We start from the raw sequence: 13638 nt of genomic DNA, 5'->3' as shown, positions 1-13638 counted from the left end.
AGGTAAATACACTGTATTCCCGAGTGTGGCTCGTGGGTTACCGCTTTGTTACCGCTTTGTTAACCCCGAGCCACACTCGGGAATACCAATGGATACGCGCGGAAAAACGCCCCAAAAGAAGCTCCTGTACTTGTTTGGGCGTAGGGCGTTTTTCAGCGCATTTCTACGCGCTGAAATACGCCCAGGTGGGAACCATGCCCATAGAAAATTATGGGTTTTCCCTTGCTTTTTCAGCAATCAGCGCTGAAAAACATCCAGGTGTGAACCAGCACTCAAGGAGATCCTCCTTTGCTGGAGGCTGTTGTTTTTTTCTTTAAAAGTTTCGAATTCCTCGTTTTCTAGTCGCTCCCCGCAGCGCTTTTCCCTCCGCCCCCTGCACGTTTGCCACCATCATTCTAATAGAGGCACCCGTGCGCACTCGTTTCCGCAGTGGCTGTGTGCATCTATAGACACACACAGCCCTGTGGCAGGCCACGCCCCTTCCCTCTTTGATTGATGGCAGAAGGAGTCTATGGCTCCTCTGCCATCAGTATCTTCCCCCCGCAACCCGGAAGTTAGGGGGAACGGAGGATCGCTTCGGACTGGTGGCGGGGACGAGCGGAGCTGACAGGTAAGTGTGGAGGGGACTGGGGTAGAAAAAAGGTGCTGGGCTGTTTTTACCCTAATGTAGAGAATGCATTAAGGTAAAAAACGTCCAGACTATTTTATGGGTTAAAGAGGAACTTCCCGAATTACACAAACCTACCTGCAATGCGCCCGCACAGTGCAAGGGTTAAATGGGGTAGAGGATGTAATTCTTACCGTATTCTTCGCTCCAGCAGGCTTCTGGCACCTTCCTACTATCTCCAATGCTCCAGCCTGTGAGCAGGCCCTTGCTGTCCTCATGTACAATGCAGGAATATGGGTTCTCCATTGTATGTGATGACTTTATAGAAGAGGCCTGGTCACACAGGTTGGAGGAAGCCTTCCGGAGCGAGGGATACGGTAAGTATTCCAGTTTATTCTTCTACCCCCAGACTTGGCAATCATTTATCCCTTGGAGTGTGGGTGGGTGGGGCACTGCAAGGGTATTTTTTGTAATACTGTAAATATTACAGTTAGGTTAATTGTCAAATTTTACAGTTCGGTTGTGAGTTAAGTGTTGGACAGGCAACTAAGCATTATAGGCTAATTTAAGGGGTTAGCATATGTTTTAGGGTATGCTTGAGGGCAATGTTAAGTGTTAAATTTCACACTAGTGGTCAGGTTAAGGGTATTGGGGGCATGGCAATTGTTTTGGAAACAAAAACCTTACATTGAGCTTTAAGCCCTGAGAATTGACATACTTGATGCTGCCAGGTAAATGTGTGGTGTGTCCGGACCAACTAGGTCAAGTCGAAAGCTGCATAACAATAATTATTGTGATCTTGGTGCATACAGTCTATTTTTTCATATGTGCAATTAACTGTTTTCAGGGAGTTCAGCAATAAATTAGCCCAAATGTGCCTTTTGCTTGAACCCTTCTACTTTCCGCTGCTCTAGTTTTATACATGAGGCCCAGTGTGCAAAGAGCAGAGGAACTGATTAGAAAGTCAGACTTGATGAATAGTTCTCAAGAAAGATCCCTGTTTGGCTCATGCTTGCTCCATAAATCCTTTAAGTTAATTGTCTTGTATACACAACAGTGAGCTGAGCCATATGTTTAAACATGAGAACATTCTAGATAATCTGACACAAGGACCCAGCTTAAAACATATATAATGACTGTACGGAATATACCTTATGAGGATGCACTACTTACACTATATTATCCTACTTAGATAATATAGCAGATTTAAAGTAGTGTGCTTGTTCTTATAACATTAAAAGTGTAAAACCTTTGATTCATCCCATCATCTACTGAGATGAAAACCTGGTAATTGTTTTATTGTATAGGGTAGGGAGCTGTTCAGTGTACCTAAAGATGGGTAAGAATGAACAGGCATGGTTTTTGGTAATGGGTAGAGGTATGTTTGATGGCAATGGGTACAGCCATGGTTGATGGCAATGGGTACAGCAATGGTTAATGGCATAGGGTACAGCCATGGTTAATGGCATAGGGTATAGGCATGGTTGAAGGCAATAGGTACAGGCATGGTTGAAGGCAATAGGTACAGGCATGGTTGTAGGTAAAGGGTATGAGCATTGTGGGAGGCAAAGAGTATATGCATGATTGTAGACAATGGGTATAGTCATGGTTGTAGGTAATGGTTATAGGCATTGTTGTAGACAAAGAGTATAGGCATGGTTGTAGGCAATGGGTACAGGCATGGTTGTAGGCATGATGTAGTTGTTTTAAATGAATGGGCTGAAATGCACCTCAATGCATGACAATCTTGGGCACGCTGATCCTTCCACGGCACAATGCACACAACACCTACATTGAAGCACAAATGCATTTTAGAGGTGCATTGGGGTGCTATTTTTACAAACGCACACGATGGTGTGAATGGGCACTCACCCACTCATGTTCCCTCGCCGCCTTCTTGCTGCAATATCCCCACTTGTATAAGCCCCAGTGTCAACTGGTGTCAGAGCTTAGATAAAGGGATGACACCACAGCACACCCCATGTGATGCCTTGTGATTTCCTGGTGCAATGTGGTGATTACACACCTACAGCATAATTCCAGGAGCACAGTACAGTCAAGGGGTGAGCAACCATGGTACTCCAGCTGTGAAACTACAAATTCCATCATATCTCTGCCTCCTGGAGCCATGCCTGTGGCTGTCAGAGTCTTGAAATGCCTCATGGGACTTGTATTTCAACAATAGCTGGAGGTTGCCTACCCCTGGTATAGCCACTTATAGTAAATATACACATCACACAGTTATAGGGATAGGAAGTGAGAGCTGAACTTTGCAACAAGGCCAAAGACAGCAATAGAAACCGACATAAGAAGCTGGCAAGCAATGTACAAATAGGCTACATCACTTCCTATTATTGGGTCATAAATGAGCACCCGAACATAAAATCTGAGATTAGCTGGGGCCAGATGCTACTTCTACCATGAATATACAACTTTCATAAAAACTTTACAACTTGGCTTATTCAATCATTTCCAGTCCATAAAGACCCCAGCGGTTTATACTCCCCATACTGAGAAGGCATAGGAAGAAAAGCCTTTGTTTTTATATGACAGCGTTATTAATTAATGACAATGACCTTTCTTCAAGGTGTGGATTAGCTGACATACAATTATTAGATGCAGTCAGCGGCTGCATGACATTTATTCTCTCTGCTGATACACATGTGCTATACGGACTGTGGACAGCAGAACAACAGCACATCTTACAGCAAAGATGGTGCAGAAATTAAAGGAAAAGAATAGTCTGCCACAGGGGTTAGAAATTAATTTTCACAAGAGCCACATGAGAAACTGGGACTGTTGTGGATGGCCAACACATTACTGTGAAGGTATGTAGGCACATACGCACAGAAGTAATTGATAAAAAAATCTGATGGGGGGCAACTAATATAGGGGGCACTCCAAAGGATGCAACTAATATTTTTTTATCCCCATCAGTGTGCCCCTTACATTGGTTGTTCCCAGCAGAGTGCCCCCCACCTTTGTAATTTATGTAAGAGGGCACTCTAATGGATGCAACTAAGGTAAGGGGCACTCCAATGAGGACAACTAATAATTAGTTGCCCACATCAGAGTGTCCTCCTAAATTGATTATCTCCAACAGAGTGCCCCCTTATTTTCATAGGAGGCACTCTATTGGTGGACAACCAATAAAAGGAGGCACCATGATGGGGACAACTAATTCTTAGTTGTCCCAATAAGAGTGCCCCCTTACATTGTTTTTCCCCTTTACAGTGTCACTTTATATTATTGTCCCCACATACCTTATTTTACCACTTTATTAGTATGCCAGAGGCAGGAGTAGGAGGTGGTGCAGGCTGCAGGAGAGGATGGAAGACTATACTCTTCTGTCCTCCTGTAATGGTGGTAGCGGGGAACACCTTTGACATCACTGGTTGCTAGGACCTCCAATGACTGCAGAAGAGGTGGATACCTGACATCATTGGTTGCTAAGACACCAGTGGTCCTAGCAACCAATGATTGAAGTAGAGGGGGCCTGCACTGGGCCATGACTTGCAGTGAATTCACCGGCCTTGGAGGCCGAAGCATCCATTGTCAGCCAGCCATAACCAAGCACAGGCCAGCAAATGCTCCATGTCCAGACTGCAAGCTGGGCAGGGACAGCCAAAGCTGGATGTGGCCCATGGGCTGCAAAAAAATGCCCAGGTCTGGTCTACCATCACTGAGGTAATTATTGCCGTGTTCACCTCACAATTGCATCTTATATTACTTTCATAATTCTACAAGACTTGAGTTTACATATTTTTTGTTACATAACCTATGGAGATGTTTAAATTGGCCACTTGAGGGCTCCTGCCAGAATGCCAGCAAGCTTGCAAGTTCCTGTGCATGCTGCAGCCTTACCTCAAGATGTGTTATCACCCCTGCCCAGTTCACTTTAACCTCTGAACACCTCCCTTCTATGTTATGGAGTTGAGGAGAGGGGCAGGTGTGCTGTGTTCTAACATACTCCCTGTCCTAGGGCAGAAAATGTGTTACTGGCCAGATCATCAAGTGAAAATAAAGAAAAAACGCCCGAAAAAATAAAAGAAAAGAAAAGAAATGCAGCCACCCCATCAAAGGACTGGTGAGCTGCAATATATTACATTTTTGTTCCTAGGTTTAGATACACTTTAACACCCAATTCAAGGCCAGAGTAAGTAGAGAGAGGTATGGTAGAGGGGAGTTCATCTTAGATTAGGTAAGCAGGCAAGGTAGAATGAGCTGGGTTGTTTTTTTAAGTGAATTTGCCCTTTAAGTCAATTTAAACATTTTTTTGCCAATGTTCTCAATAGAATTATCACCTTCCCTTCTGGAAACTGTGCTGCATAGTTCCCCAAAATCCAAATGTAAAAATACACAAATGGGTACTAAACAATAAGGTAAAAGAGTTCAAGAAGAGTTTTAATAATTTACAATTTGACCAAAAAAACAATCAGCATGTTTCCGGCGTCGCAACACTCCCTGTGTTCATCAGGGCTATAAAACAGACATGAAATAAAATAATAAGAGAAAATTAAAACTCGTCAATTTAAATAAAAAAGGGAGCTGGGAGCAAAGAAGGAGGAGACCACAAATCCCCATAATGTATTCTTTCATATACATCATTGCACAAAATTGTTTTATAACAAAAGGAAATACTTTTTTATGCAGTTTGGTCCTATATTTATGTTTGTACGGACACAACTCTTTATTTTCTCTTGTTATCTTATTTCATATCTGTTTTGTATCACTGGTTGTTAAAATTCTTTTTGGACTCATTTACCTTGTGGTCTGGCACAGATTTGTGTATGTTTATATGATCTATGTTCCCTTTGTGTGTTGTAATGTAGCTACCATTCCAAGCTCATGCCTACGATTGCAATACAAACTAAAATGTGAGATTGTAGTCCATCACGGGAGTGAGCTTGGAGCGGTGTCTACTTTACAACACGAACATGGGCCCGTGGGGAACAAAAGTAGCCACCCTCCAGATGAAAGGACAGTGTCAGCACCAATTCAGAGATGATTTGAGAATCTACAGCCGAGTGATATACAATAATATACATTTGTGTTAATAGTTATGGTACTTGAATGAATATTATTTTTAAGATTTGTATTCATCCTCTGGCACCCATTGAGGGAGGCCTGTTTGTGATGAAAGCTGCCTCACCGAGTCAGTGAGCTTCATTTGAAAATTCCCTACCTTTGATTGTTGGAATGGGCATAGGAATCCTGATGCCTCTCAAGCATTTTCTATTTCCCCAAATGTTCAGCTCCCAGCAAAAGGAGATAAAGCATTATTGAAGGATACATTGTATGAAGCACCTAAACTCACATTTATCTGGTGTATTATTATTAAATAAGTAGAAAAGCTTTAAGAAGAACTCCACTAAGCCCTATCTGCATCTAAACTGCCCACATAAGACGAGGGCATGTTAAAATGAAAAGGCACTCTGTGTATTTCTCCTTTCCCCTCAGCTGTCTGAAAGCTTGGACTGGCAGAGGCACTAGGCAATTATTTAATATGGTAAAATGTACCATTCGGCCGTTTCATTCCACTACATCTCACTATTGTCATGTGTATGAGGCATTTACCATGTGCAAATGTCATTATGGAGACAAAGTGTTACCATCAGCAGAATCCATTAAAATGGAGCCGGAGCATTCTATTTAGTAATAGATGTTTAGCATAAATATTGCGAACGTCCCTCGATGTGAAGTTCCATAATTAGAGAGAACTTGTGAAGACTTGTGCTTGTATAACAATGCGCTGCAGAAGTTTTATCATGAACTTTTCTTCTGTTTCTCTTGCTTTGAAGCTGCAGTCTGTTATAAGTCACCTGCATTGTATTCTAATGAGGCAGCTCTCCATAATCATAATGCCCCGATACTGTGTGAGCTCAGAGCCGAATCAAATATGAATATTCATTCTGTTTCATGTTTCAGTCAACGGTATGGTTTAATGCAGCAAAATCTGCGGAGATTGATATCATTCTTCACTCCATTTATTAATCGGTGACATCTTTTATTGCTTAACTACAACTCCTAGGTCTCTGATTTATTTACTTACTCTTCAGGTTCCTGTAGTGGTATCTGTTGCCCCATGCTCTATAATATAACCAGATATACGGCAGATGCAGGTTTAGCACACATCTAATAAATGTTGCATTGTATATATTTGGTCCTACCAAATTTTATTTAGATGTTACCCCCCCTTTGGAATAGTTATACATTTTTATAATACAGTGAGCTCCAAGAATCAGGGTGTTCAAACCAAGGGCTATATTTCTGGAAAGGCAACATAGGAGGTTGGCTAGGGTGTCATGGCTGGCATGGGAGGAACAAACACACCATGTTGCTAATTGTGGAGAAAACACTTCCATGTAAAATACAAGTTTCCAGACTGCCGTCCTGCCTGCCTGAGTAATCCAGGTAGATCTTCATTGGTAATGACCCTGAAGGGTTTGCACATTTTGCACAGTTCACTTACTATTGGTCAGCACATCTAAAAACAAGCTGCTAACAGAGTAACAGAGTAGGGTAACAGTCTGTTCCATCCTTTTAGTTGTTGGTTTTAGGTGTACTGATAGAGAGGGTGAACTGTCCCTTTTAGCGTCTCTGCCAAGCGCTTTGGTGTGCCTTGTTTTGCTATGACATTTGACCTTGTTACTGAATTACTCAAGCTGGCCATATACCATATACAGTATATACCATATACCAGTTATAAAGCCTGACAAGTGGGTGAGAATTATCCCCTTTCTCCCATCTTTATTTCAATGGGGGTATATATGGGGGGATACTACCATTTGTGTGAGGCAGTGTTCATATGTATGGATCACGCAAACTAATTATGAATAGTCCCAATTTTTCATTTCTTTATATATAACTGAAAATTTAATCATACTTACCGTAATTTTCTTTTCCTGGTTATACTCCATGGCAGCGCTGACAAATGGGTTTAGATCCAATTACCCCTAGCTGACAGGAACCAAAAGGGTTAAACAAGGCTTTGTACACTTTTTCAATGTCGGTTGTCTGTTCATTACGTGATACAAAAATAACTTTGTGTCACTATTTAGGATAGTTACAGTATGTGTAGTTACACCTATGATATTTAAATATTACAGGCAGCCTCCTATCTTCCTGAGGAAGCTTTTTAGTGAAACGCGTAGAAGATTGGACCCACAGTATATCGATACAAGACTTTGTAACAATATGACAATACATGATGAATCTAAAATGAATATAAGTAATATTTTTGAATGATTATTGCAATTCCGATGCCTAGAATGTGGCCGTGTGGTCCAGGGAGGTTATAAGCCTTTTGTGATTTTAGACTACATTATGTTTAGGAAGATGATATGGGTGTGTAATATATTTATTTATTTATATTATTTGTACAATAAAATGAATTTTTAACAGACAAATGTGCAATATATGTGTTCCATGCCTAGAATGACACCTGAAAAGCCCCACTTTTCTTCCTTTTTTTGCTTATACTATATTAGGGGTGTGGTGTCCTGGTTTCCCTGGTGGCTCAGAACCATTTTTATGTATTCCGTATACCATATGTTTTTTTTTCTTGTTGAACAAGAAAAATGACTCGATTCCCCCATCTATGATAAAGTGTGTGAATGGAGGAATCTCCTCTGCCAGCGCCCACGGCTGTCAGAATACCTGAACAGTAACTGCAGTCGATGTTCGGCCACTAGTTTTCCATCCAGCTCCATCGACAAAAGTCTATTGAAAAATCCGATTTTGTTAAGCCAGGTGTTATTGGAAAAGCCAGCACTGAATTTTGGAAACGGCTGCATTTTGATCGAGTATGACCAGCTTAAGACTTGCCGGACAATGGGGAGGAGGGGGGCAGCAAAAACCAGTTAGCTTAGGAGGTGCAAAATATATAAATGCTTATGCCAAATGTACTTGTACCCCGCTGCTACATATAAAAAAAAAGCAGTCAATAGTCACCTTTCCCAATGCTAGCATCACCGAACAACGTTCACCAATTCTTGCCCCCCAAAGTCCCCTGAGATTCTGGCACTTCTGGGAGTATCAATCCCCTGGGTTCCCTGACACCACCCTCTCCTGCAATGAAGTGTGGTCCAAGAGAGAAACCAATGAGAGCTGAAGGGGAACCCCGAGATCATACTTCTGGAAGTGTCGATTTTTCAGCAGACTATGAAACATGAGAAGCAATGAATGTAACAGTGTTCGGTAGCAGAGGCACCAGGAAAGATGCCGTCTTCTTTTACAGGAAACAGGAATATGTAATAATAATTTTGCATCACAGTGTCGCTTTAATATAACTAAATATCAGACATGCTAAAGGGCTGTATTGTCAGTTTGCCGTGGTCTGAAAGTCGAAATCAACATTATGCAGCGAACTAGCCTAGTTTTGAATGCTTTACAGTTTACACATTTCATTCAGGTGAATGCACAATGTAGATTATCTTGATATTTAGGAGTTTATGTTTCATGCAAGATACACTTTAAATAAAAGAAAAACACCGTTACTGCGGCTTACAATAAATACTCAGACACCCCCCTTACCCGATCCCATACTGTGATTATATTGAATCCCTACACTCCGTTTTCTACTGTAATGATAAAAATAGGTGACCCAGCAACCTATAGATTGACATTTTTTCTTACACACTAGTTCTCTGATGCAGACTCATGGCACATTAATTAGGTGTTGAGCATCTATCGGTTTTTTCAAATGTCAACCAAATAGCTGAACTTAATGGTCTAATCACGGGGAACCTCAGCAGTTATATAGGATGCAGATTCTCTGTGTAATTCCCTGCAGCATTCTAAATGTACAGTTGTGCCTTATGTTGCTTCTAGAGGGATTGTATAATCAAAATTTCTGTTTCTTGGGTAATCTTGGCATATTTTTCATACAATACCTTTCAATTATGATCAGTGCACAATTTGCAATGTGGGTGTAGAAAGTGTAAAGCATCATTCACGGAAAACACACAAATATTGTGTTAGTTAAACAATGCCATATGTCACAGCTAGCATGAACTCTAAAAGCACCACAAAAAAAATTTATTCACATTTAATGGTGGGTTTCTACACTACTCTGTGTCATATTTCCTGTTCGCTTTAAGGCCCCATTCACACCAGATCCGTTTGTTTTTCAATGGATGTCAACGGAAGGGAACCCATGAAGGGTGCCACTTCACGTCGCTGCGTTGTGTTGCATTGCAGTGTGCTGAAAAAAAAGTAGAGCGTGCTCTATGCATGCACACAACATGTAAAAATGCAATGCAACACAAGTTTAAAAAAATACAAGTTTGTAGTGAAGTTTATTTACTTGGACAGAGCTGGATTTCCTTTTTTGGACCTGTAGGCATGAATGGAGAGCTGTTTAGCCTGAGCCGGCACCCTTACCTGCTCTGGGACCCACTAGCTTTCACATATGCAGAGAAGGACCCGCGTAAAGTTGCCCTAAGCGCCTGTCTGCATCAGACAGGCATTTTACAGGGCAGCCTTAAGCAGCATCAGGGTCCTTCCCCTGTGTTTGCGGAAGCCAGCGGTTCCTGTAGGTGCCGCTGGTCTCAGAGCAGGAGGGTACATTTTGTGCAGAATGCACCCTCCTTGCTATTGCCAGTGTTGTGTTGACAGAATATATACCATAGAGGGGCACATCTAGGCACGTGCCTACCCTGCCTAATGGTAAATCCTGTGCTGCACTCAGGACATGTTATTTAAAATAAAGATTGGCAAAAAACAAAACAAAAATAAAAAAAAGCAACAGATCTTAACCGAGTATGAAGTTGCAAGTATATGGACCTCCGTTGACTTCCATTTTAAGGTACATTTTTTGTGTGAATGGACCCTAAAATGTTTAATACTTATAGGAAGTTGTGTACCTGATGAATTCCCTTGAGCGGTATCAGTTTACAGTATATTAACATACTATATTTATATTGTTGCAGCATTATTATTCAGCTTGAAAAAGGCACACCTCTTACAACCTAAGGCCTCATTAACACGCGGCCAGCATTTCTGCAGTTTCTCGTGCATCCGCATAGGACAGCCCATTCGTTCCAATGGGGTGTCTTACGCACAAAAAATGTGGCAAAGCAGCTCATGCGGCTGTTTGAGGAGTGAGATTTGCATGTGTTTTTACCGCACAATTTTCTGCGTCTGTCGTGTATTTTTGCATGCAATGCCTTACTTGCCGTGTTTGGATGCCGTTATCAATATCTTATTCTAAATGTTCTATCCTTAAAATTTGAACTACCATATTAAAGTGTATCTAAAGCCAGTCTTGTTTTCGACAGAATGTTGTATTGCTCTCGGTGCCCTCTTACTTTCTATTGTGACACAGAGTCAGGAAATGAAGGGAAATCTCCCCAAAGATAGCAGAGCAAAACATGACAGTGGTTTAAACCATTTCCTACAAAAAACATCTTGGCTTTAGATATAGTTTAATAGTGGCCTCTTCCTGCATTACCTAGTAACTGTCAATCAGTTGGAACAACATTAGTAGCTCATGGGGAAAATGGTGTTTGCAGATTTGGTAAAAGAAATTAGGTAGCATTCTGCAATAATGGTCCCAACACAAAGGTTGGGACCAACACAATAGTTGGGCAGTGTTACCTGTCAGATGGTAGATCGCTGGGAACTGAATGCTTTATTCCAGAGCCATTTTTAATGGAGTCTTGCCTAACGATCCCTTGCGGCCGGCTTTTGTCTGAGGCTGATGTGATTAAGTCCCCTGAGGGTCCCTGGTACTGGGACTGCTCTTGCAGCTTAGCCTTCTTCTCCTGAGGTGCTTCTTCGTTCTGGAGCCCTTCCAGGGCCTCTTCACCGGGCTTCTGTGCTGTATTTGACCCAGTATTGTAAAACCAGGCTCCGGATTTTGTGAGGATTTCTTGTTGTTTTCGGCACAAATTACATACCCACATCACCTGTGTGAAGAAAAAAGTATGTTATTCTGGGAAGGACAAAAACAAAAGCCACACAACACTCTTCACTGAAGCTTTGTCAGTGCCACCTTAATAAAACCGCAAATGTTTAATTTTTATCATTGGTAACAAAGGAAAATCCTGGAAGCACTAGAAATAAATTTGATAAAATGATAACTGCAGTTACACAGACTGGATAGTTTTGCTTGCAATGCAGATGTTAGTCAAGCTGTGTTACTCTTGTGCCAATATTGATATTTGTAACGGTACGTACTAAGGGATTAAATTGTCATTTTTTTTTAAATTGTAATTGTGACTTTCCATGAAGGTTTTTTGTGTACAGTTATAACAGAGGTTTGTGCTTAGCCCCACATCCTGCTAGTTAATCGTACAATGCTAGAGGTGTTGGAGTACGAAATAGCAGGAGTTTGGTTGATTTCAGACTAGGACACATGCTAGGACAGGTATCAAGTGTACAACCTGGGCCTGAAGTCCAAGGGGCTTCACAGCAATACAGAAACTGATTTGAAGATTTGAGGGTGGTGCTGGTGCAGCAACCTCAAGTAGCGCTGTGAGCTAAGGATGTCTGAGCTTTACGTTACATTAGGTTTAGGATCACACAGCTTCCCTTTACATTAGACTTGAAAAGCCAAGTCTATGGATAATAGAGGGCTGAATAAATCAAAGGAGCCAGGTAGCCAATGCTCCTTAAAAATTACAGCTGGAGCCTAATTTCTGAGCTTTCCTCTAGTTGTTGTCAATAAAACTTGCTGCTAAAAAAAATCCTGCTGGCTCCTGGATTAGACAGACTGGCTCCTGAATTCCATACTTATTCATTCACCCCTGACTTAATATCTGGTGACTGCTAAGTGGGAGGTGGGTTAAGTTGATGTGGAGGGTTAGATCCAGTAAATCGCCATGCTACATCACTACTGGCTGCTAGGACTTCCCAAACACACACATTTCCACCAACATACAGTAAGAGAATGAGTGGAGGCATGGACCCTGTGTGCAGTGGGAATTGCTAGGGTCTGAGATGCCCAATAACCGACCTGGGGTGAAAATGAGCCCAGAAGGCATTAGTTAATGTTGCCACCACAGTCATGTTCCCAAAATGGCTACCTTAGAGAGTACCAGTCAAAACTGGCTTTTTACAGCAATCTGAACACTCAGTGTTAAGTTATTCCAACTGTGCAGGCTTTCTCATGAATTGTAACTCATACATTTTCCCCACATTTAGCTACATTTACTTTACTCCTTTATTGGACTTTTTAGCTTGAGTCAGCTGAGGTGAGGAAAGATCACCTGAATAATGACATTTGCCCTTTCACCAGACAGGCCTGGAACAACAGACGGAGGCGTATGTGTAAGGCCTGCATGACTGGGTTTGTAGAGGCAAAAGGGAGGGATACAAGGGTTAATATGTTCATATAGATAAGGGGAGGTTAAAAGTGGGAAAAGCTTACCCGATTGGTCAGGGAGATAAGAGGAGGAGTGATAGGTGTATCCTTGAGGAAAGAAAGTTCCAGATACAGACGGAGTCAGCAGCATGGAAGCAGCGTCCCACCCTCCCACCCTCTTATTCTGTTGTCAATTTTATTGTGTTGTCCTCTTACTTTCTATGACTGCTTTTTGTTTTATTTTAGTTTTACGATTGTCACTGCGGCCGGGCAGGGTATTAGGGTCCTTGAGGAGCAACATGTCCAGTTGACGTTTCATTGAGTGGGGAGCCGTCTCAGGTATGGCATCCCTGTGTTAACGGGTCTGTTCATTAGTGACCCTGGTATCTGCTGTTATACTGCAAAGTCCCCGAGGCGGTGTCGTGCGGCTGGGGGCCGTGTAGGCAGATAATGGTTGGTTTGTTGTGGAATGACCTTCAAGGACCTTAATTCCCATTGTCAGTTGATTTTGTTAAGGTTTTTGTTATATGGTTTTGTACTTAATAAAAATGGCTGCTGTGGCCACTAAAAATCCAATACTGGTGTCGTGTCAAATTAATTGAGAAAGAGGGATGAAGTTAGAGGGTTTGTTATGTTTAGCCAGAGACGTATACAATACCCTTGTCATGTCCAATCTGCATCTTCTGCATTGTGTGGGGACTGGTGGTTTACAGTACAGGGGTCT

The 13638-nt window shown here is 41.9% G+C and overlaps 1 protein-coding gene across 1 annotated transcript in view; it reads right to left on the bottom strand.

Annotated features, from left to right (window-relative positions):
- RIMS2 (regulating synaptic membrane exocytosis 2) overlaps positions 1-13638 on the bottom strand; it is a 532133-nt gene that overhangs the window by 375781 nt on the left and 142714 nt on the right. The window contains exon 5 of the mRNA XM_018559015.1: positions 11207-11517. Within this exon, the coding sequence (XP_018414517.1) occupies positions 11207-11517 (311 nt within the window). The remainder of the gene's footprint in view (positions 1-11206; positions 11518-13638) is intronic.

The sequence above is a fragment of the Nanorana parkeri genome, unplaced genomic scaffold, assembly GCF_000935625.1.
Source record: "Nanorana parkeri isolate BGI_ZX_2015 unplaced genomic scaffold, ASM93562v1 scaffold16, whole genome shotgun sequence".
In the NCBI taxonomy this organism is placed as follows: Eukaryota; Metazoa; Chordata; class Amphibia; order Anura; family Dicroglossidae; genus Nanorana; species Nanorana parkeri.
This window is presented reverse-complemented; position numbering and strand designations above follow the sequence as displayed.